Source organism: Solanum stenotomum, chromosome 4, assembly GCF_019186545.1.
Source record: "Solanum stenotomum isolate F172 chromosome 4, ASM1918654v1, whole genome shotgun sequence".
NCBI classification, from domain to species: domain Eukaryota; kingdom Viridiplantae; phylum Streptophyta; class Magnoliopsida; order Solanales; family Solanaceae; genus Solanum; species Solanum stenotomum.
In genome coordinates, this window is record NC_064285.1 from 54,440,069 (window position 1) to 54,465,376 (window position 25,308).

Here is a 25,308-nt window from a genome sequence, read left to right on the forward strand (position 1 = left end):
TTGCAACAATCTAACTTTCAACTTTCTATTTTACCCACTAATGACATGCTTTTATGGCTACGGAAATCTCACTGCATGGTAAAAACGACAAGTTTCTAAAGTTTTCCTTCTTAATCAAACGCCACCACATGAATTGAAAGGGAGAGGAGGGGGTGTATTTCTGAACCAAAATATGCTAACAAGAGATTAGCAGTGCCTCTGTTGACAGAATGTTTCTATTTTTCTAACGAATTTATAACAGCATGAAGAGAGGTGTGTAATCTGATACTAACTGAAATTTGAATCCTGATATCCCTGCTGGTTCTTTTAAATGAAGGCGTCTAAAGCATCAAACTAAACACGCCTTGGAAAGATATAAACTACAGTACAAACCATGTAATTTAGACAGCCAAAAGAAAATAGGGCAGATAGAAAAATAAATGTTATAGGTATAAACAAATTCTATACAATGAGCTCATCTTCAAGAAAATTGTACTCAAATGTGAACTCCTGCTTGATCCTCTGGCACCTGAGCACAAGTACAACGATGAACTCAAAGTCATGAAATCAGTTGAAACCACATTCACGTATGCATTTTACATAAATAGAGGAAATATCAAGTAAACCAAATCGCCTGGTCCCATAAGTATTCTCCTAATCTTTAGGTCATTTTTTTTCCTTCACCAAGGTGCAAGGGAGCGCGGAGCTGGGGGTGAGGGGGTAAATACTCGGATTTTGAGCAAAATGAGTGACCAGCTTCCTTGCGAGTCATGCCGAACTCCTAAATTACTGTGTTGAACTTCCCAAACCAAGCTTGAGGAGTCTGTTTCAAACCATGTTTCAAACCATAGAGTGACCGATGCAATCGACATACCGGGCTACTAGATTCATCTCGAGCAACAAAACCAAGCGATTGCTCTCTATAAACATCCTTCTCAAGGCTAAGTTGCACAAACTCTTCACTTTCGATGCTGCATACGTGTTGGATTCTCCAAAAATACACTACTTTTGGAGAATCCGACAAGCACCCGTTGACATTTTGGAAGAGTCCGAGCAACATAGTCTCAAGGTCACCATGGAGAAAAACATTTGTAACGTCCAATTCATAAAGAGGTCAATGGTCAACAGTAGTCATGGATAGAGAAAGATGGACAACTGTTATTTTAGCCAAGAGAGATAAGGTATCACAGTAATCACACCCAAATATCTTAGAATACCCATTAGCAACAAGGGGAGCCTTAAGCCGTAGCATAGCCTTGTTATATTTCCTTAGTAAATCAAATGGAAAATTTAACACATCTTACCTCCATTAAAACAAACAAACCAAAGATAGACAGTAGCATAGGCTTGTTATTTTTAATTCCCATAAAAGTAGGTCAATTGAATATCAAAACAGAAGCATTTTGGAATACAGTAATCAAATCAAACAAAGTATTATATAGTGGCGTACCATCCATGTTGTTCATCATTGGCAATGTGGAAATCAAAGTAGACATATGTTCCCTGTTCAAAGTCATCAGTGGCAACAGTTGGCTCCTCATGCCGCTGAAACCATGTGTTATACTTTCTGTGATACCTCCAAGACTGTTTCTTCAACTCCTTAGCAGCCAGGTACTGCTGATAAGTATTCTGCAAAGGGTAATCAAAGAACAAGATAAATATGATCTCTAAGATTGAAAAAGGCCATCAAAAACCAACGCCAATTACAGTTGCACCTGTTGGTAGTAAAATGCAAAGAACAGAGTGTCAGTGCCATAGTTATCAGCTCCAAGTCTTTCCCAGAAGCCAGGATTATTGACAATGGGAGCCTGTACTTGGGGATAGCTTGAAGGGGTAACTGCAGGGTGCCTCTGAAGCAACGGCAAAAGATAAGTTCATATTAATTTATTTACCAAGTAGCACAGTGGATGAAGTATTGAAGTTTACCGGTGTATAGCTCTTTGCTCGTTCAGAATCTTTGGCCAGAGGAAGTTTGTGAAAGGCAGATTCAAGCATCTGCAAGTTATATAATTGGTCATGCATTCCTGAAGAATTTGCAGAGGACGCACTCAGGCTATCACCAATTGCTCCAAGGTCAGCAACACTCCTTCGACCAATAACCCCAAGACTTCCAGATGACTGACTGGATTGCAAAGGTTGCCCAGGAGATAGATCTGTATCCCTTGGCCTAGGGGATGCTTCAGCAACAGAGCCAGTGACTCCTCCCTGCATCTAAGAATCTTTTACATGTGACTAACAGACTACTAATTTGGCCTACAGAAAGAAGAAAAAAGTAAAAAAATAAACAAGACGGAAATGGGTGCATCAATGTAATTTAAATAAAGATCAGTTGAGTCGGCGCTCTTTAAAACAACCTAATTAGCATCAAATCCAAGACATACTTCATCCTAGCAATCCTAATTACTTGTCAATCTCATGTCATTAACCATATCCTTTACCATGCCCCCATTGCTTGTCTAATCTCAAGCCAAACACATTGAGGAGAAAAAGGAGAGAGCGAGAGAGAGAGATCAGAATCCTCAACTTCCTATCAATCACTTGAACTCCCTATTCTAAATCCTCAATCATATTCCTCCTTTCATTCCCTCATCCACCCTGAGGAAAGAAGCTTATCTATCTGTTAGGGAACACTCAACCACCTAAATTATACTTTTGGCTTCTAACAATGACCTTTTCACCATGAATTATCCTTTCACAACCATCCAATTAAAAGACGATGGACCCATGGAGCCAAACCAGTTCTACTAGATGTCAATTGAGAGTTCTTGCTGAAAATCCTTAAAAGACATGGGTTCTGGTAACAAATGGGTAAACTGGATAAGATTTTGCATTTCTAATGTTAAATTCTCAGTACTGATTAATGGTGGGCCTAAAGGTATTTTTCAATCTCAAAGGGGGCTTAGACAAGGTGATCCTTTGTCACCTTTTCATTCTTGATAGTCATGGAAGGAATTAATCATATGATTAAGGTCGCACAGTTGAATGGTTGGATCAAAGGCTTTGGATCTCAACCAAGTGCCATTGAAGGAATGGAAATATCTCATATTTTGTATGGCCAATGACTCTAGTATTTTGTGAAGCTGATGTGGTACATATCAGACATCTCAGAGCCATCCTAACTATTTTTGAAGTTTTGACAGGTTTACATGTTAACTGGCAAAAAAGCCTTCTTTATTTGATCAATGATGTTCCAAATTTTCTATCTCTGGCAGGTACCATTGGCTGTCAGGTGGGAGCTCTTCCTACAATTTATTTGGGGATGCCTTTGGGGGCTAAAAACTGTTCTATCGAAATCTGGAATGAGGTTATAGAAAGGTGTGACAAAAAATTGTCAAGGTGGAAATCCCAGTATCCTTCTCTAGGTTGGGGGATTAACTCTCATTAATTCAGTTTTAGATGTTCTTCCTACTTACATAATTCTATCTTTCCATTACTCAAAGGGGTCAAGAAAAATGACAGATTGAGAAGAGACTTTCTTTGGCAAGGCAACAAAGAGAAGAAAAGCAATAATCTAGTTAAATGGGAGGCGATAACCTTGACCAAGAAACATGGTGTTTAGGCATAAAGAACCTGAGTCTGCATAATAGAAGTCTGCTACAAAAATGGCATTGAAGGTTCAATAATGAGGACAGTGCACTGTGGAGGAAATTCATATCCCAGAAATATGGAATGTTGAACCTGTGGACCACAAATGATGTTAATAGTCCCTATGGTAGTAGTGTGTGGAGAACCATCATCAACCAAGGGCAAAATTACTGGAAAATGTGTAGATTATTGTGGGACATGGAAGAAAAACTGATTTTGAGCTGATCACTGGATTGGGTGGAGTAATCTGAAGTCTATGTTTCCAATTTTTTATCCTAGAACTCTCCAACAGCATGTAATGAACAACCAAATGTGGACTCAACTAGGGTGGAATATAATCTTTAGAAGAGCTCTTAATGACTGGGAAGTAGAGAGTTTCGTCACACTACGTCAAATATTGGGAATTTCCGGTGGATGCACTGAATCTACAGACAAACTCAGATGGAAACTAAACAGTAAAGGGGCCTTCTCAGTAAAGTCAGTGTATTGGCAGTTGAAGCAAAGAGGTCCTGTAAAGGAGAAATGGCCTTGGAAACAAGTCTGGAAAGTAAATCCCTATGAAGGTATCATTCTTTGTCTGGTTGGCAATTAGGAAAGCTTGCCTAACTCTAGATAAGCTTCAAAGAAGAGGTCTTCAGATTTGTTCAAGGTGTCTTTTGTGTGAACAAGAGGGTGAAAACAATGAAGACTTAATCCTACACTGCAGGACAGCTATCAATCTGTGGCACATGCTCTTTCGTATTTTGGGAATAACTTGGGTAACCTAGTTCTATTTTGGCACTGCTGAACAATTGGTGCAGTATTGGAAATAGAGGTGGGGAGGACTGGTGGAAGATCATTCCTACTTGCATTTGGTGGACAGTGTGGAAATAAAGAAATGGTAGACATTTTAAAGCCCCAGCAGTTTTATCTAGAAACTTAGAATGAATTATCTTAGCTTGTCCTTTTTTGGTTTAAACAAACTATGTGTATAGGGTTCTGGGCAGGGGGCATTAAGCACTCTTTCGATGCTTGTAAAGTTTCCAACTTAGCACCTTTTTCTGGGGTGGCTAAGCTTCTTCTTCTTTTGGAATTGGTAACTTCATATACTTCCCACAAACAGTACATAGGTTGTACTGAAAACTATATTTACAAAGTTACTTCAAAATCCTGCTAACTCCTACCCAAATTGAATCTAGAACATCAATTATGGATATAGTGTCATTTGAATATGTTTAGTTACACCAAAAACATAGTAACAAAAGGCAGTGTAGCTTAATCTTTTGCATACTATTCTCTATGCTATCAAAACATCTAGCATTCACCAGATACAAGCACAGACAGTTCTCCATCTATCTCTGTTTTTTGCTTGCACACTAGCTTCCTCCCAGCTCTTGATTTTACTGAATACAACTATTACTTGTCTCAAAAAAAAGTTCTACTAACTCATTCCGCACTAAGCTACTTTTGCCTATTGATTCCAAAACATACCACTTCCAGAACTTAAAATTTTACTCGAGCTGCTCAGTCAAACTTGAGTAGTAGACAATTAATATACAGTAAAGGGTCAAATATATCCCTATACTATCAGATATAGTCTAAATATACCCCTCATTTATACTTTCAATTCAAATATACCTCTTGTGTTCTACTTTAGGTTCAAATCTACCCCTCCCATTATACTTTGGCACAAATTTAACTTTAAGGGAGGGACAAGTGTCAAGATGAAGATCAGAATCAAATGACCCGCCCCCAATTTTAAATACCCAATTTTTAAAAAAAAAACCAATCATTAAACCCGATGCATTCTAGTCTCTTTACTTTTCATCTTCTTTTTCTCTTTTCATTACCCAAAGCTTCAACTTAGACAGGGAGACCCTATGTCACCTTTTTTGTTCCTACTAACTATGGAGGGTCTGAACCACATGTTCAGAACAGCAAAGGTAAATGGCTGGATAAAAGGGTTCAGTGCTCAAATAGGGAGAGGTGATGATCTGGAAATCACACATCTTCTCTATGCAGATGATGCCCTGGTTTTTTGTGAAGCAGAAGTGGCACAAATCAGACACTTGAGAGCAATCCTTACAATATTTGAGGGCATTTCAGGGCTTCATGTTAACTGGTCGAAAAGTTTCCTCTTCCCAATTAATCAGGTAGACAATCTACAAAGTCTAGCTGAGAATCTGGGATGTCAGATAGCCTCTCTGCCCACGAAGTACCTGGGTTTGCCTCTGGGGGCCAAAAACAAGGAGTTGGAGGTATGGAATGAGGTGATGGAGAGATGTGAGAAAAGACTCTCAAGATGGAAAAGTCAGTGATAGACCTATCACTGGGGGGTAGGTTGACTCTCATCAAGTGAGTTTTAGATGGGTAACCTACCTACATGATGAGTCTATTTCCAATACCCAAGAGCATTGTGAAGAAAATCAACAGAATGAGAAGATCCTTCATTTGGCAAGGGAAAAAAGAAAAGAAAGGCTACAACCTTGAAATGGGAGACACTCACTTTGAGCAGAAAACAAGGTGGCCTTGGCATGAGAAATCTTAGCATCCAGAATAATTGCTTGCTACAAAAATGGCTATGGAGATTTTGTACTGAAGATGGAGCCCTATGGAGAAGATTCATAGTAGGGAAATATGGCTTGTTTAGCCAATGGACTACTGAGGAGGTGATGGGGTCGTTTGGATGCTGTGTGTGGAAGACCATCAGAAGGTTGTGGCCATAGTTCAATAACAATATTTATATTAGTGTGGGCAATGGTCTGAAAACAGATTTCTGGAATGAAATCTGGAAAGGGGATGATAGTCTGAGGAACTTATTTCTAAACCTCTACACCTTGAGCTTACAAAGATCTGCTACTGTTGCTCAAGTATGGAGCCAACAAGGGTGGAAATTAGTGTTCAGGAGGGCTTTGAATGACTGGGAAATTGAGGATGTGGCCAGGCTACTAGAGGTGCTAAACACCCCTCCAGCCATATCTCAAAGAAAGGATAAACCAATTTGGAAGTTACATAGCAAAGGAATGTTCACAGTCAAATCCTGCTACTGGAGGATAAGTGTTAATCAGTCAGTGACTAAAAAATGGCCTTGGAAGCTAGTGTGGAAGACAAGAAGCCCATTAAAAGTAGCATGTTTTGTCTGGTTGGTCATAAGAAAAGCTTGCCTTACACATGAGGCATTACAAAAAAGGGGGATGCAGTTTTGCTCAAGATGCTTTATGTGTGAGCAGAAAGCAAAAGTAAATAATCATTTGTTCATTCACTGTAAAGCAGCTTCAAAATTGTGGAATATGTTTTTATGTATACTAGGGGTTAGCTGGGTGATGCCAAAGACAACCATGGAGCTCCTTAATAGCTGGACAAGAATTGGCAACAGAGGGAAAAGTGAAGATTGGTGGAAGACTATTCCAGCCTGTATATGGTAGACTCTATGGAAAGAAAGGAATGCTAGGTGTTTTGAAGGAAAAAATGATAGTTTTCAGAAGATAGAAATGAAATGCTCAAGTCTTTTTTTTTTTTTTTGATAAAGTTAACATTTTATAGACAAGATACACCAATAGTGTATTCTAGTAGTAGTTACATGTATCTGGGATTTACAGTAAACAAAACCAAAGAAATCTACCACCTATATCCCTCCTAAACTATATCTAGAAACTGAGTAATATCCTCCACCTTTTTGGGGAGTACATAGTTACACCAAAAAAAAAAGGTTATAAGACAATTCAACTTCAGACTTCGGAAAGGGATGCTCTTGTTTTCAAAACATCTTTGGTTCCTCTCCCTCCATATTGTCCACCAGATGCAAACAGGGACAATCTTCCATCTCTCTTTGTGGTCGGACAAATTTCCTTCTCAATTCCAGCGTGTTAGAGCTTCGGAGGTATGCCTTGGCATGGACCAACTGATACCCCTTAAGTTAAAAAACACCTGCCACAGTTTCTCTGTCACTCTACAATGGATGAAGAGATGGTTTGTTGTCTCTATTTCTCTTTCACAAAAAAAACATCTGGAACATAATTGTCTTCCCCTTTTCATTAGATTGTCCTGAGTTAGTACTGCTTGTCTGGCTACTAACCAGGTGAAACAAGCCACCTTGTGAGGTACTTTAACTTTCCATATCATCTTCCAAGGCCATGGTAAGAGCATTGTAGCTGGCCTATCAAGGGTAAGCAAGAGTTGGTAGGGGAAAGCATAGAGATGGCCGATTTTAAAGGAAACTTGTAATTCTGTATGGCTTTTTGAGGGTGTGCCCACCACCCTGTCGGATGTAAGTTTCCAATTCATCATCCCTTGGATGATGAATTTTTTGTGAATACAAAGTTACCCTTATCTCAAAAAAAAAAAAAACTTGTTCTTTCATGGGTATTTTGACTTTCCTCTTCAACTTGTTGAACTTGTCATCAATAAATAGAAATACAGTCCCCTTAGATGAATATCATTCTTTAATAGGTTCTATGAGGTCTTCTGTTGTGGCACCCCCCACCCCCTTTGTTCTGAACATGTGAATTATATGTATGTGTACCTTTCTTGTAGGCCAATTAATTTAATTTATATGTAGCTTCTTTGGATGTGGCTCATTTTATATTTTTGGGTTTGCAAATTGCTTTCTTATGGCAAGCTGCAAGCAGCTGATAGCTACGGTTTCAGTTATATTTCTGATGTTTTGTTCATTTATTAGTGCTTGAATGTAAATGCTGCCAAATTTTTTTAAAAAATTGAAGAAAAAACTGAAATCCATCAGGAAAGAACAAAATTTGAAGCTTTGGGTATTGAAAAGAGGAAGAAGATGAAAAGAAAAGAAAATAGGGCGGGTCGGGTTAAACGGGTGGGTTTCTTCAAAAAATTGGAATATAAAATTGGGGACGGATCTTTTGATTCTGAGCTTAACATGTGTCCATTAAAGTTAAGGACAAATTTGTGTCAAAGTATAATGGGAGGGGTATATTTTAACCAGAAGTATGACGAGAAAGGGTATATTTGAACCGAAATAGTGAGGGTATATTTGAATTAGTTCTGATAGTATAGGCGTATATTTGACCCTTTTACAATTAATATATTAGACAACCACATTCTCTCAAGTGAATAATAGGCCTCTAAGATATGTTATTCTGAATCACTAATAACAAATTATTTGAAACGATATTAAAAATACAGTAAGTTGGGAATTAACATGTCCATAAACTAAAATTAAATATCCATCTTCCACTCTATCAACAATCACATGGGATAAAGTTAATCAATTTAATATTGGAAGCCAGATCAGTAAAGGATATTTAACTCACTGGGGTATCTAATCCATATGAAGCCTTCATATCATCCTCATTCAAAAGATTTTTCCCGAGCCCAGCATTTACAGAAGAATCGGCAGAAGAATCCTCAGGCAAAATCTGTTGTTGCTGCAACTCTTCAGCTTTTGAGTGGCCTACATCTGCGACCATTGTATTTATAAAAGCATTTTAAGCGTTCATGAATCATGTATCAAAGAACATTATAGAACTATCTTTGCTTCAAATGCCACAGAAGATACAACTTTTTCTTTGATTCTTTTCAGTTGTCCATTAGGTACAGAATATCACCATTACAAGTTGAGCTATTTCCTTTTATTAGTAACCTCACTCCAACTACAATTTTCAAGAAAATAGACCACTTCGATCATCTCCTCCCTCCACACGGTCCCATTCCTAGGGCTCTGCAACTGTCAATCAGTCAATTGATGGTGAAGAAAATACAGTCCGCCTCTCCTACTTCATCCAAAATTAACAATGATTTTATTCTCCTAATTGGCAAAGCAAAAGAATTGGACAACAAATCTAATACTCCCTCCACTTCAATTTGTTTGGCCTAATTTGACTTGGAAAGTAGTTTAAGAAAATAAAGAAGACTTTTGCATCTTGTGGTCTTAGATTAAATATATGTCAAACGTATCAACATGTCCTTTAATCTTGTGGTCATAAACATGTAAGGTGGAAAGTCGGAATTAAAAAGCTGCTAAAAAAGGAAAGAGTCATTCTTTTTTAAACGGACAAAAACGGAAGTATGTCAAACAAAAAGGGAAAGAGACATTCTTTTCTAAACGGACTAAAAAAGGAAGTATATCAAACAAATTGAAACGGAGGGAGTAGTTAAAGGCAAAAGAAGAGAAGAGCCTACGAAAAAAATTATGATCTTAGTTCATTAAACCATCACAAGCAACTAATATTATCTTATTAAAAGTACCATCTCAAGTAACTAGCAAATGCAAACCCTAGCATCCCCATCTTCAAAGAGACATCAAATATCTTCCTAGAAACGAACACAAGAAGCTAGCAAATGCAAGCCCTAGCATTCCCATCTCTTCAGTGACGATAAATATCGCCCTAGAGACCAGCTTTTCCATCTCCTTTCTCCTACCCAACTTCCCCAGCTGACCAACCACTCCTTCCCCTCCCACCCAGAAACAACAAAAAAACATTGGACTGGGATTTAAGAACCAGAGAAAAAAGGAAAAGAAAATAAGCAAATCAATCATCTCAGAGCAAGAGCTAGTGGCATTGTCACCCAATAGGTAAGGTGGAGGTAACAATCATTCTCAAAAAAAAAAAGGTGGAGGTAACAATGTTATCTAATCCACTACACATCGTGCAAGTTGCTTTGATGATATGAAGATCAACTGGTGTTTATCTTGAGAACTTCATGACTCGATCCAAATAGCAGGTGGAATTTGAATTAACTAGTGTTTATCTAGTGAATCCTAATACTTGATATATACGAAAGGTGGAGTATGCCTAATACGGCTGTTATGGGATTTACTCAAGAAAAAGTGAGTTCAAAGCATCTTGATTCCTCTTACTAGTTCCAAACTCTACTCAGGTGCCAGATCTATTATTTGTCAACAAAATGCCTAGTTCTTCAATTAATACAGCAAATGAGATGAATGGATAATGTCAGTGTGGCTAGCAAGAGGACGAGAGGGGATAGCTCCACCCCAAATGGAGATGTATCAAGAGGGAAAGTCTAGCAAGAGCAATCTCTAATCCCTAACTGCCGAATGAATTTTACAGAATTTTCATAATTCCATTACACAGTTACAGTCTCAGGAATTCTTATAATTTCATTCACAGGTAACTCAGGTACCACCACGTACCTAAATATACAAAAGGAAGTAAAAAGGGAAGAAAAGGACACATGATTTCGTGAAATCAAAGGTTCACATAAGTTTTATTGTTAAGACCAACAAATATTAGAGGTTGGGGAGAAACCTTTGCTTCCAAGTACTATTGTTAAGGTCTGCATGATTGTTTAAGTCGGCATCTCACATAAGTTTTATTGTTAAAACCAACAAATAAATATTGGAGGTTGGGAGAAACCTTTGCTTCCAAGTACTATTGTTAAGGTCTGCATGATTGTTGAAGTCGGCATCTCATACAGATATGTATCATTCTGTCACCTCTCATGTACATATACTTGAGTTGAGGACACACTGATATACCTAAAACAAATAATTTATCCATACTTGAAACAAAATTGTGACGCCCTAAATAATTTCTCATGAAATATGTCATTATAATAAAGATTAAACCCAAAAACTGTCCTCAATCTCCTATTACTACCTGTGGTTGGGCTAAATTGATGTTCCCACTACACTCCATATCCCAAAACTTTTAACTGTTATTGCTTATCTTAAGAAAATAGACTTTAGCCCTAACTCAACCTCAATAGACTTCGGGCATAACTCAACCCCAAAGCTAGCACATGAAGGGAAGACAGTCCAAGACCATATAAGAAAAGAACGACCCAAAGCCAGCCCTCACCATACTGTTGGCATTGCTAATTGTTCTGCCACAGAGTAAGCTTTCCCGAATATGACAGATGTGGAAGTGGCTAAAGAAAGGAAGAAAGCTGTTGGACAAGAGTATAAACGAGGGTATTTAGTATTTTGAGAATTGACAATATTGAAAGAAAGGGTCAAGGGTAGTAAACTTTTTTAGGTGTTGCTCTACTAAAGTAATCGACCTAACCATCAATTCCCATAATCAAGGTTTGGTTATCACTCCTTGTGGACTTCATTATCCATACTTTTTTTACTTTATTTTTCTAGTCATGTAAGTCGGGCAAGCAAATCCTTTGGAATGTCCATTAAAGGTGATTCGGGGAGAGGATTTCCAACATTCATCATCAAGAGGGGCACTAAAAACACTCTGCTCTAGGATGGCAAACCTCCACTCCAGAATGGTAGGTTCCATGCCAACAAAACCTCTTCTCTCAGAATCCGCTCATCTCACTCCAGAAGGGTAGGTTTCATTTTATTTACGATCAAAAAATTATTTCATTATCATCCCTCAACCAATGTGGGACACTTAACACCGCGCCAAAGCTGAGGACTGAACATTTGGATCGTGAACAACATAACACGGTATCCCAGCGTTGGATAAACTAAAAATTGAGTTAAGTCTCACACTGATACTATACCATGATCAAAAAATGGGTCATGGGCCTAACTCAACCCCAAAGGTTAGCTAGCTCATGAGGTGAGAAATTCCCTAAACCATATATGGAAAGATAACAACCTCACACTCTCAAATAAGGGGAGTTAACAACCTGCTGATATCTCTCAAGTTTATATCAGTATCCCCCAAAAAGACATTTCATTCACTTTAAATTAAATTTCAGCAATTTATTCAACGTGAACATTGGCTTTTTAACATACGAATATATGCATCAACTTTGACAGATTTTCTAGTATTGATAGTAAGTAATGACACAGCTATTTATATTCATATATCAACTCTTGGCAACTAACCATATAATGAAAATCCAAAGACATGTCAAACTCTATAAATAAGAACCTTCAGGAAAATCAGACTAAAAGCAATCTTCACATGTATTCTCCACATTACTATCATCGGCTCACTTCCCCTTTCTCCAAGGAACATAATTAAGAGGTTTAAACAAAGAAATATGGTTACTATCCAAAGAAGTGTCAAATCTCTATAAATAAGAACCTTCAGGAAAATCAGACTAAAAGCAATCTTCACATGTATTCTCCACATTACTATCATCGGCTCACTTCCCTTTCTCCAAGGAACATAAATAAGAGGTTTAAACAAAGAAATATGGTTACTTGATAAACTAATACTAGTGTGTTTCTTATTATAAAGAAGGTAGGAAAAGATAACAGCAAATATCAAACTGGAAGAAGAAAAGAACAAAATAAAGAATTCAAAATGGAAGGCAGAGAAAAGAAACAGTAGGTACAAAGATGGACTTCCTGCATGACTTTCATCATCTTTGAGACAACTAAAACAAATACAAGATAAAAGATTACTTATCTAAAACCAATTTAAAGAATAGATCAATTTAAATTTACACATAAAAAAAAGGAAAGCCTCTTGTTTTTTATAAAGAAGCAGGAAACGAATGAAACCAACAAACCGGACAAGCCTCGCAAATTAAATTTTATTACAACTCAGCCCAGACCAAACGGGCTCAATACAGAAGGCAATCATATGACAGAAATTGACGCCAAAAGTTGTGCACTCAAACCTGGTTGTTGCTGCAAAGATGCAGATGAGGCAATGTTGTTAATACCAACTGCTTGGGCCGCAACTCCCAGTCCAAGTTGAGGAGTGACAGAGGAGCTTTGAGAATTGAACTGAAACAATAGAATCAGGTAAGAGCACATAAAAAAACCAAGCATCCAGCATACAAGTGTGAAGGAAACCAATGCAACATGAAATAAAGTGTGATAAGCCCAAAAACAGAAGCAGACTCTCGAGTTCGTACCCAACTCACTATATTCCCTTTAATTCTCAAAAAATAAAAATAAAAACTCACTATATTTCCTCTTTCTGGTTAAATGGATTTTATCATCCTCTTACGGTACCAGACCAAGTGGTATCAAAGGCGCGCTTAAGCCCTGAAGCGAGGCTCAAAACATGTTGAGCGCTTCGCCTCGCTTTATGTGCGCTTCAGTGTTGTCATCAAGGTTCTAAGGCAAACTTTTCCTTGCCAATGAGCCTCTTATGAAGAAGTGACACTAAACAATTGATATTTCACTTTATCATTAAAAAAATTCAATTTCTTTGGTCATAAATGTGTCATTCATGTTTATAATTATTAGTCTTGGACTAAACATATATATTTGTATTTTTTTCTCCCTTTGCGTCTTTTTTCATTAAAGCCCACGCTTTATTTGCACTTTGCACTTAAAGCCCCCACAGACCTTAGAGCTTTTTTGCGCTTTTCGCCTTTGATAACACTGTACCAGACTAGAAAATTCTTACAGTGTTAAACAATGCAATAACATTGATATTCTCAACTTATGTAGAACCTATGGAATGAAATCTAGAAGATACCTTTTTCATGTATACAAGGGGTATGACAGTAACAGTACTTCTGTTTTCAACATCAAAGATTTTTTGTCATATATTAACAAGTCCACTGAATCTAAAAGCAATACTTACGCCCCAATTGTTTTCACATTATGGAGGTCTGAATCAAAACAATTCAGACCTTAAACCAATAAGTGCATTTGTTTTATTTAGATTTAACCACTTTAGGGGTCTGAATGTATCGGAATCATTCAAATTCTGAACGTAGTCTTAATATTATTAAGAGGTCATTTAAAGATTTTTTACAGAGATGAGTATTCACCACAAATCTATCCACAACCACCCTCAGGCAGCCACAGACACTGCCAACCAGCTGCCAGTACCAACCACTTCCACCATCACTGCCAACCACAGCCACCGCCTACCACAACTGATCACTACCATACCAACCAGCTCCACCACAACCACCAATACCATTGTCAACCGCCACCACTCGACCAGACAACTATCACCTTACAACAACATACCCAGTGACAGACTGACAGACAACTATCACCTTGCGGCATAATAAATTAATAATTTTAGATATAATATATAAATTATTTATTTGAATTTTATAATTATTATTGTTTTGACAAAAATAAATTACAAACATGTAGTTATTGAGAAAACAAACAGTCCCACTCATTCCGCATACAAATCCAAACACACATCTTACTAATATGCATTCAGATTCAGACGTCATTATCTTAATTAAAACTAACGACCCTTTAACAAAGGAAAAGTTCACAAAAAAGACAAGGGAGTCGACGACAACAGAGGTGCACAGTGAAAAAGGGTGTGCTAAAAGTTTTAAGGAAAATATGGCATTGAAGTAACAAAAGATCATGTAATGAAGGGAAACAAGGTAATCCAACTAACTCAAGAAACAAATATCATGCACAACCATTAAACAATACCTGTGGCAAAAGTGGATTCTGTTGCTGGGACGAGAACTGCTTAAGGTTTCCACCACTAAATGGAGGTACGCCAAGAAGATTACTCTGACCTTGCTGCTGTACTTGCTGAAATTTTTGCAAAAACTTCTCCCTCTGGTCAGGTGCAATTTCAGTTCTTCCACGGAATTGTCCCTGAAATCCCAAGAAATAAATTGAAATGGAACGATACCTGTTGAAGCAGTTGAATACATAGTAGTCTAGGAAAAAAGGTAGAAACCTTAGGAAAAGATTAAATCACAGTAATAGCACACACACCCCAAAGTATGTTATCAAAACAAAAAGGAAACAAAAACTTTAAACACGCTTGAGATCATGCCATGACATATCCTTCTGAATTCTTAAAGCAGTCCATATATTGAGACAGATTGTCTTCGTGACAGGCTGCCACCACCCCGCATCAATTTAGGCAAAAAGAATTATATTTCAATATGGATGAGGTGCTCATAGTTTTTAAAATATAAGTATATAACACTCTCCAATTGCATAAGAATAAAGATATAGAATGAAAGCATGTTTCAACTAGTAAAGAAGATAGCAAGGTCGAACAGTTTTTAAGGATATGTGAGCATTTAAAAACATATTTGAGAGGCTAATTACTTTTATTTTAAACTTGCAGCATGTGATAGTACATAAACAGGTACACAATTAAGTGGTGATCACAGAGCTCGCATAAATGATAACATGGATAGCATACCGCTTCATTTTGATTCTGAAAGGAACTACCAGGCCTCCATTGCATACCAGGACCAACAGAAGGAGAGAAAACTCTACCAGTAATGACCGTAGCATCACCGAGATTTGCCCCATCAGCAACACCAATTCCATCTGTAGCCTTAGCTGCTTGTGACATCATCATTCTGTTAGCCAGAGGCGATACCAAAGGCTGTCCCATGCCGCTACTTCCAAGCCTCTCCTCTGAAACTAAGATATTTCTCTTTGTAACTTCAGAAGCAGAAGGAATAGCTCCTAGACCTCCATTGCCAGTAACTGAACCAGTAGAACCAAGTGCAATACTAGCCACGGGTTGGTTAGATAGAGCACCTCTACTAACACCCCTTAAAGCAGTTTCACTAAGGGCAGGGGAAGGCTTTCGAGCTGGGAAATTTGTCAAATCGTCTTCTTTTATTGCATTTGACATACTAGTTGGAGATAAAGCAGCAGCAGCAGCACCTGCATGTTCCAAGAAACCACATCCAGAAGTTCAGCAGACAAATAAACAAACTAGTTGATGTATCAGAATCTTTTGAGTAGAAGCATGGTTAGTACCCTGGGTTGCATGACTCCCAGCAGGCGTTGTCGGAGCAGAAGTAGCAACTGCATTACTTTTAGGAGGTGGGGTCCTAACAACTGTTTCGGAGCTATTGTCCTGTGATGCTACTTCATCAGACTGATCCTGAACACTAGCAGCTTGCTGTGCTAAAGATGTTACAGCCACCTGGAAAGAAAACCATCAATTAGTTCTCTACATTGGTAAGCAAAGGAACCCTACAAACTTGGCAAGAATGGGTCTTAAACTTGCTGCCTACTAATTAAACAAGAAAATAAACTGTATTGAGTTAACAACAGAAATGTTGGAAAAGGTGAATAATAGTGTTTTCAAGTAATTCAACAGTTGCGTCAAAGAGCTATGGTGAGCAAGGGAAAGAGGGAAAGAGATCCTAGAGGATAATATTTGTGTTGGTGGTTTAGATGGTCAGTTTGAGGAATTGGCATCATAAGAATCAATATACACATGCTACACCTCCCCGCAAAACTTTGAGAAGTAGAAGACTGAGTTGCTCACACTCTTCACCTTCGGTGCCGCACCCCCATCAACACGACGTGGGTGTGAGTATGGGATCAGAATCGGATCTGGTCAACTGATTATGGGTACTTGGACCGAAATTGACTGAGAAAATCAGGATAAAAGCTAAAGGTGAAATGGAAGAAAATGGAATACCTAGCATATAGAAATTGTGAGAAATATAGGAAAAAAATATTATTGAATTGTTGTTGTGTCTACATTATTACATTGAGACCCTATTTATAGACACTAGAATACAATCCTTTACTAAGTAGGATACTATTTAGTATTCCTATTTCTATTTGTATTCCTATTCCTACTCTAAATAGGATTGTATAAACCTATTTCTATTCTAATAAGATTGTATAAACCAATTCCTATTCTAATAGGATTGTAAAAACATATTCATGTTCTAACACTCCCCCTCAAGCTAGTGCATACAATTCATGTATCTAGCTTGTTACAAATGTAATTAATACGAGGACTGATGAGGGACTTGGTGAGATATCTGCAAGTTGATCACTCGACTTCACAAAATTGACAGTCAATGTGTTTGTCTTCTCATTAAATACTGGATTTGATGCATATTGCCGATAAAACACAGAATGATAAAATTACAGTGTTGAACTTCCCAAACCAAACTTGCAAAGACTGTTTCAGACCATAGAGTGACTCACATAATCGACATGACCATAGAGTGACTCACATAATTGACATGAAAGGCTACTAAACTCCCCCTGAGCAACAAAGCGCTCAAAATCTAGTATAAAGTATATGGATCATGTTGGAATCAATAGATGAGTAGATATTTAACAAGAAAGTCACAGAAATATTGGCCAGAACATACTCATACGCCGAAGTATTAGATTTGATGGCTAAAAGTGGTTACAATCTAAGAAATAAAATTATACGGGTAGGGTCAGAATGGTGGCACGACCCAACTAGAAAAATAGAAATTATATGGGAAAGGTCGGATTGATGGCACGACCCTATTGAAAAAGAGAAATAATATGGGTAGGGTCAGAATGATGGCACAACCCTACGTAAATTAGATTTGAGGAGTCACCGGAAAGACGAATGAAACTATGCAAATCAAATCTGAGGAGTCACCAAAAAGACACGGTGCTATGCAACTCAGATATGAGAAGTAGTTCGGAAAAATCCACGGTACTACACAAATTAAATATGAAAAGTAGTCCGGCTACGCAAATAAGATATGCAAAAAAAAGGTAGTCACTAAAAGGATGGCACGGTGCTACACATATAAGATATTAAAAAGTAGTCACGGGAATGATGGCACGGTGCTACACAAATCAGATATGAGAAAGTAGTCACCGGAATGATGGCACAGTACTACAAAAATTAATTATGAAAAAGTAGTCACTGGAATGATGGCACGGTGCTACACAAATTAATTATGAAAAAATAGTCACCGAAAAGATGGCACAGTGCTACACAAATTAAACATGAAAAATAGTCACCGAAAAGATGACACGGTGCTACAAATTTTGATAGCATAATTGTTGGTCAGACGAGTGACATATATGGGTAATAGCCCCCCGCCGGTAGCGGAAACTCTTTGATTCTCTACCAAGATCGTAGAGACTCTGATACCATGTGAGAAATATAGGAAAAGAATATTATTGAATTGTTGTTGTGTCTACATTATTACATTGAGACCCTATTTATAGACACTAGAGTACAATCCTTTACTAAGTAGGATACTATTTAGTATTCCTATTTCTATATGTATTCCTATTTCTATTCTAAATAGGATTGTATAAACCTATTCATATTCTAATAAGATTGTATAAACCAATTCCTATTCTAATAGGATTGTATAAACCTATTCATGTTCTAACAGAAATATTTATCTCAGTCCTTTTCCTTATATCTCCTTCTGGGATTCTCCTCAGAATACCTTGTTAGTTTTCAAAGATAGGGTTTAGGTCTGTGTACATCCTACTACCCTCCCCTGGGTATGTTGTTGTTGTAATACCTTGTTAGTTTCCACATAATGTCTCATAATTTAAATATAAGCTCAATTTTTAGATGCTTGAATTACTTTTAGTCGAATCCCCGCACTCATATCCCTACCTAAATCCATACCCCGAATCTTAAATTTAGATCATCAAGAATTCGACCTCTAAATTCACACCCTTTTCAGACACCCACCCCTTGTCCGAGTAACCTCGGTAGAAGATGTTACAAACACTAGGAAAGCAAAAAATCAATTAGTTCTCTATATTGATAATGCAGGTAAGCAAAAGGAACCTTATAAATTTGGAAAGAACGGGTCTCGAACTTTACTGCCAAACCAAGAAAATAAAGTGTATTGTGTTAACATGAGAAAGGTGAATAATGGTGTCTTCGAAGACAATTTAACAGTTGCATCAAAGAGCTATTGTGAGAAAGGGAAAGAGGGCTAGAGATCCTAGAGCTAAAATATTTGTGTATTGGGGGTTTTGAATGGTCGGTGAGGAATCGTTAAAACCAGTTTCAACCAAAAAAAAAAGGGTCCATTCAAGGAATCGGCATCATAAGAAGCAACATACACATGCTACACCTTCTCACAAAACATTTGAGAAGTTGATGTTCCTCCCTGGGAAATTGTCTCTTAATACACTCCCATACTTAAAACCATATAAATTTTTCCATCTATACTAGCCTTGGTGGACAGTTACCTGGTACTCGTTGTCAGTGAGAGGTGTCAGGTATTCCGTGGAATTAGTCGAGGTGCGCGGTAGCTTTACCCGAACATCACAGTAATAACTATATCAATTTTCCAAAAAACATAAACTTCTTACATTGGGTTTTAGTGTCTTCAGCAATGAATTGGAGGACACACATCTTCATGATATAAAAAGACAGGCCTTATATTTCCTTGAAACGTTTGTCTATTCTCAAAAGTACAAAAGGGAAAAATATTTGTTGTTAGACTTGAGAGTCACTTCAACCATAAATAGTAAGATGTAGGAGGCATATCATTCTCTTTCATAAGGTAAGTAGGATGCGTATCATTAACTGCAATAGTATAAAACAAGATAAGAGCATATATCTTCTGTACCTACGCGAGAATATTTGTCTTTAGGCTTCAGTTTTTCTTCTAACGTGAATGGTTGGAAGAATATCATCACAATATTATAGATGGATGAACTTTTTAGCAAGCTTTTACTTTAGGTGTAACCACAATGTACCCAAGGATATAGGGGATATTACCCTATTTTTAGATAGTTTATAAGGGACATAGGTGATAGTTTTTGTTTCGGCTGTCCCTTCATACTTTTGATGTAACTACATAGGAGCACACTATTGTTGTACTCCTTTTGTTTATAATACCAGTTAACCTTCTCAAAAAAAAATATTAAACGAACGACAAAGGAGCCACTTCTTTGAAAATATTTGCAACCCTTCTCATGGTACAAAAGTAATAATATTTAAATCACATAATTTAGAAATCATGGAGTTTTATAATAAGCGATAAAAGAAATTGAAACTAAAGAACAACCCAGATGAAGGAGATGAATATCATGTGGAGACGCTCGAGAGAAGACATTCACCATTTCACACTGCATTGTCAAGCTGCTACCCAGTTGTGTAAAGTTTTGAGCTGATTAGGCATACAGGTGCACAATGTGAACAATGTGAATGTCAGGAATATAGATGCTAAACAGTTGGGCTACTAGAAGGAGGAGAGGAAACGCAGGACATGGAATGTAGATATATTTTCTCTCGTATGGGTTCTTTGGAAGGAGAGGAACGGGACCTTCTTTGGTAAGGAATAGAAAAGCTTTTGAAGGGGTGGAAAACATTTCATACATTTGAAGTTAACTTCCTATTTTTAGTTAATTTACCTAAGTTGCTTGAACTCGGGTGCAGGTGTCCAATACATGTGCGGGTCCTGCTGAGCTAGAGGTTGGATCCTTCGTGATTTGAACTACAAAATTCGGGTTTACAAATCAAAGTATGGATTCAGCTAAACATAGAGTTATAAAATATGCCTAAATTATGATGGGCTATTTGAGAGGAAAAGAATGCACGAATCTTTGAGAGCAAGACTAAGTATGTATTTATTATTCAGTACAAATGCATCTCCTAATATTTTTTGGTGTAACATGGCTATGGCAAATGATACAGAGAAGTCATGATAGACTTTTTGAGTTCATTGCACATTCAGCAATGATATAGACATGATAATATCTTTAAAGCAGTATTATCAAAAGCAAAAAGCGCAAAAAAGTTCTAAGGTCTATTGAGGTTTTAAGCGCAAAGCGCAAATAAATTGTGAGCTTTAATGGAAAAAGGCCAAAGGGAGAAAAAAAAGTACAAATATATATGTTTATAGTTGAACACTAATAGTTTATAATCATGAATCGGGGTGGCCCAGTGGTTTGGGCTTGGGACTCCCATGTTGGAGGTCTCAAGTTCGAAACCCCTTGCCAGCAAAAGCAAGGGGTTTTGCCTTCTAGGTCGAGTTCGTCGCACCAGGCTTGTCTAGTGCGGGTTACCTCTCCTATGTGGTTTGCGAGCTATTGCATAGGGGCGGGGGTTTTACCCTGTGCGCACCCAAAGGGTAGCGGCTGCGGGTTTCCCTTGTCATCAAAAAAAAAAAAATTGAAATATAATTAGGATAAAGTGAAATATCAATTGTTTATTGTTGTCTCTTCAGAAAAGGTTCATTGGCAAGGAAAAGTATGTCTTAGAACCTTGATGACGATATTGAAGCACACATAGAACGACGTGAAGAGCTCAACATGTGTTGCGCCTCCCTTCCAAGGCTTAAGTGCACTTTAAGCGCGTCTTTGATAACACTACTTTAAAGCACCTTCTAGTTGCATACTGTTTAGTACAAATATGCTTTGACGATAAAAAAACATGGAAATTATGATTTCACCCTAGCCTTTGTTTTGATTTTAGGAATCATTGTATTTTTCTCGAATTAGTCGATCAATTTTGGTCCAAGTATCCAAAGTTGTTTGACCATATCCGGTACGGATCCCACACCCATGTCGTGTCGACATGGATGCAGCACCAAAAGTGAAGAATCCAGGCAACTTAGTTTTATACTACTTGTACATGGAATTCTAACAATAAAATTATTGCTTTCTCAAAATGATCCTCCCTTTAGATGAAAGAGATCAAACTTTTAAAAACTCTATATAAGTTCTTTGACCAAGAAAGAAAACTCTATAAGAGAAGGTACATCAATTGTTGAGCTTCTGAAAAGTTCAATGCATTAGCAGTATGTACCATCTATTTTCAGTTTTTGAATTGAAATATTTGCTAATATGTTATTGTTATTGAGAATCTGATTATTTACATATGCAATTAAATATTTTAACTTTCTCGTATTAATTGGTATCACATTTCAAAAAGGCGAGAGGCGAGGCCGCTCGCCTCGCCTTGTGGCGAGGCAGACCCTTGTCTCCTTTCGCTGTCCAAAACACCGCATTAACTAAGATTTGTGGTGCCAAAAACAAGCAACAAGTTGTACGAATTGATACATCTAATGTTGTGAGTAACTACTTTTCCAGTAGCTACTCGGTGGAGAAAGAGCCTAGATGATGCAAGAAACTTCCATGAAAAAAAGGACGCCATATCTCTTAACAATGGGAAGTGGTTAAGCAGCTTTTCTTTCACGTTGTATTAACCTGAAATAAGCTCTTCAACAGATGCATCATTTTCTTTCGAACCCTTTTTCATGATAAATAAATGACTCATCATATTTTAATTAAACGAACAGAGACAGATAGAATACGAATTATTTTTTGAAAAATCTGTTCTCCACTTACGATTAAAAGATTAATAGAAGAATTGTGCTCATAATTCACCAATTATATTGGAAAATTTTCCAAAGGACATCCATTGCCCTAAGCATCAAACGAAACAACACTTCCAGGCGGTGAATGACAAAATTGGAACAAATGCAGAAGAGCAATATCAATTCAAAAATACATACAAAAACAAAACAATGAGCACCAAGTACACTGCTGTACACGAAAAAAATTATTGTATCAAGCTTTAAGAAAATAGCAACAAGTCAGAACTATATTTCTATCATTCCAAATAAACACCGGCCAGCCTTAGTAGCATTGGAAGAAAAGATGTGCAACAGACTATGGAAAGAGAAGTGAACCATACCGATGCTTGAGCAGGTGGAGAGGCCAGAGAAGTTTTCACACTCAAAACCGCACTGGGAACAGTGACACCCTGGAAAACCAAAAAGAAGTTACAGCTTCTGCAAAGGCTGTATGGCCCATCCCTACATAGATGGGCAAAGAGTTTCTTTCCTCTACTTGAATACCAAAAGATACTAGTAAAAGGAACTGCTACTTGCATAAACCACAATTACGTCTCCAGCCAAATAACTCGTGGCTGCCAAGGTGAATCACCTATATCTATTTCACTCTATTCGGTCTCAACTCATTCCAGTAGTGGTAAAATATTTGTCTTGAAGGTTATCCAAACCTCACACTTATCTATACTCAGACCTAATAACAACAACTAAGCCAAAATCCCAGGTAGTCGGAATAGCTTATATAGAACCTTTGCTTATATTTTTTTTTTTTATGACAAGGGAAACCCGCAGCCGCTACCCTTTGGGTGCGCACAGGGTAAAACCCCCGCCCCTATGCAATAGCTCGCAAACCACATTGGAAAGGTAACCCGCACTAGGCAAGCCTGGTGCGACGAGCTCGACCCAAAAGGCAAACCTTTGCTTATATTGTGTAATGTTCTTAGTTAAGTTCCTATTTATTTCAAGAGATTTAAGGAGACAACTTCCATCCATGTAATTTAGGCCTACCTCGTCACTTCCCTCATTTTTTTTTATTAAAGGTAAAGTGTCTGAAGAACCTAGTCACTTCCCTTTTTAATAATAGAAAAGGTAAGCTTTAGGGATTTAGAGCTCCGACTTGGTCTTAGAGGGTGTTTGGATTGGCTTAAAAGTTGGTCAAACCTACTTTTAAGTCAGTTTTTTACTACTGGAAGTGTTTGGCAAATATAAAAAATAACTTAAAATAAGTCAAAAATGACTTAAAATTAGTTGTGAAGTGTTTGGCAAGCTAAAAAATGACTTAAAATAAGCCAAAAATGACTTAAAAGAAGTCAGAAACCAAAAGTAGGTCTCCCCCTACTTTTTATTTTTTGACTTAAAAGTCATTTCAGTTTGACTTTTTTATTTTTGACTCAAAAGCTACTTTTTTAAGCCAATCCAAACGGGCTCTTAGAGTTTTGATCTATGTTGCCAAATCCTTCAAAATCTTTTCTGAACTCATGTCATCCAACACAATTTGGGTATGGTGTGGGATCTGCACTGGATTTAGTCAACCTATTTGGGTGCTTTTGACTAAACCCATTCCCAAGAAATATAGAATAATTGTGTATTTGGTTTGAATTTGGTTTATATCATATATAGCACATAAAGTACTAGAACACTTTGCTTTTGTACAAGATACCTTATAAATAAAATATTTAAGTGTTTACACCGAATTTAAAGTTTACCACAAATACTCGATACCTTTTGTGCTCAAGTTAGTAAAAACACAATTATTTCTACCACAAATACTTTTTGCTTTTGAGTCACTTACAAAGCTCAAGAAGCATAAGTAGAGAATGATAACCAATTTTTTAAACAAAAAACAATTATTTTTCTCAATTCAAATTTTTTTCTGAGAAATAATTCAAACTATTATATTAGCAATTGGCAATTACGTAGACATTTTTCACTTAACTCAATTAATAGAAATGGATTTAAACCACCTTTTAATAGGAAAAAAAAGTTGTTTTTCAACATTTTTAAATAATTAATAGTATCTTAGCACTGGTATCCACACTCGAATCCATATCCTCAAATCTCAAAATTCACCCGATGGAGAATCCGAACTTCTGATCCACACTTGTATCAGATACAAAACTTTGGTGTATTGTAATATTTATATTTATAAAAAGTGGACAATTTTATTCCAAATCTATAAATATGATAGAAGATGTTGAAGTCTTGTTAAGCTTGACGAATTGATCACGTGAGAAATAAAAAGCATTATTGTTCCATTGAAATCCTCAGCTTGCTATCAACCACAAAACCCTCAACCCATGTAGATCTACATATCACAAACAAAAACCCAATATGCAAAATCTTCACTTGAGCCAATAGAAATTCCTAATATACGTCCACACAAATAGTAAATTTACATACACAGAAAAGGCATTGGGCCTCATAGTGACAAACGGTGGAAATTGGGCAAATTGGTTAAAATTTGGACAGATCATAATGGGTCAAGGCAATAAACGGGTCAAGACCAAACCCAACGCAAATTTGTTTCGGTCAAAATGGGCCAAGACCCAACTCAACCCAATTTTTACTAAGTTTTAATTATTTTATTTGTTCTTTTAAATATTTTAGTACCTAATAAAAAAATATTTATTATGGCCATATATAACATATCAAATTTTTAAAATGAGTCAATTTGGAATACAAATCAACCCAATTTTTAATGGGTTGAAACGGGTTGAGCTAATAAACGGCTTGATTTTGCCACCCTTAGGACCAACCAATGACTAATTCAATTGGGAACTGCCAATAAAAAAGACAGAAAAAATCTTCAGGTTAACAGATTCAAAGCAATTCATGAGTAGGATCACATCATATCCGCTTCTTATACCTATCAATTCA

The 25,308-nt window shown here is 37.1% G+C and overlaps 1 protein-coding gene across 3 annotated transcripts in view; it reads right to left on the reverse strand.

The window, feature by feature from the left end:
• Positions 1-201: 201 nt before the first annotated feature.
• The window catches only part of LOC125861768 (uncharacterized), a 40,138-nt gene continuing 15,031 nt past the window's right edge, over positions 202-25,308 (reverse strand). Inside the window, exons 8-17 of one of the 3 annotated variants that reach the window (XM_049541630.1) lie at positions 22,776-22,844; positions 16,118-16,286; positions 15,546-16,021; positions 14,813-14,983; positions 13,066-13,174; positions 8,826-8,971; positions 1,906-2,184; positions 1,695-1,829; positions 1,430-1,608; positions 202-508 (exon numbers count right to left, since the gene is read on the reverse strand). In XM_049541630.1, coding sequence (XP_049397587.1) covers positions 442-508; positions 1,430-1,608; positions 1,695-1,829; positions 1,906-2,184; positions 8,826-8,971; positions 13,066-13,174; positions 14,813-14,983; positions 15,546-16,021; positions 16,118-16,286; positions 22,776-22,844 — 1,800 coding nt within the window. In that variant the 3' untranslated portion in view covers positions 202-441. Of the gene's footprint in view, positions 509-1,429; positions 1,609-1,694; positions 1,830-1,905; positions 2,191-8,825; positions 8,972-13,065; positions 13,175-14,812; positions 14,984-15,545; positions 16,022-16,115; positions 16,287-22,775; positions 22,845-25,308 lie in introns of all 3 variants that reach the window. The other 2 variants (XM_049541629.1, XM_049541631.1) reach the window with 2 other exon arrangements.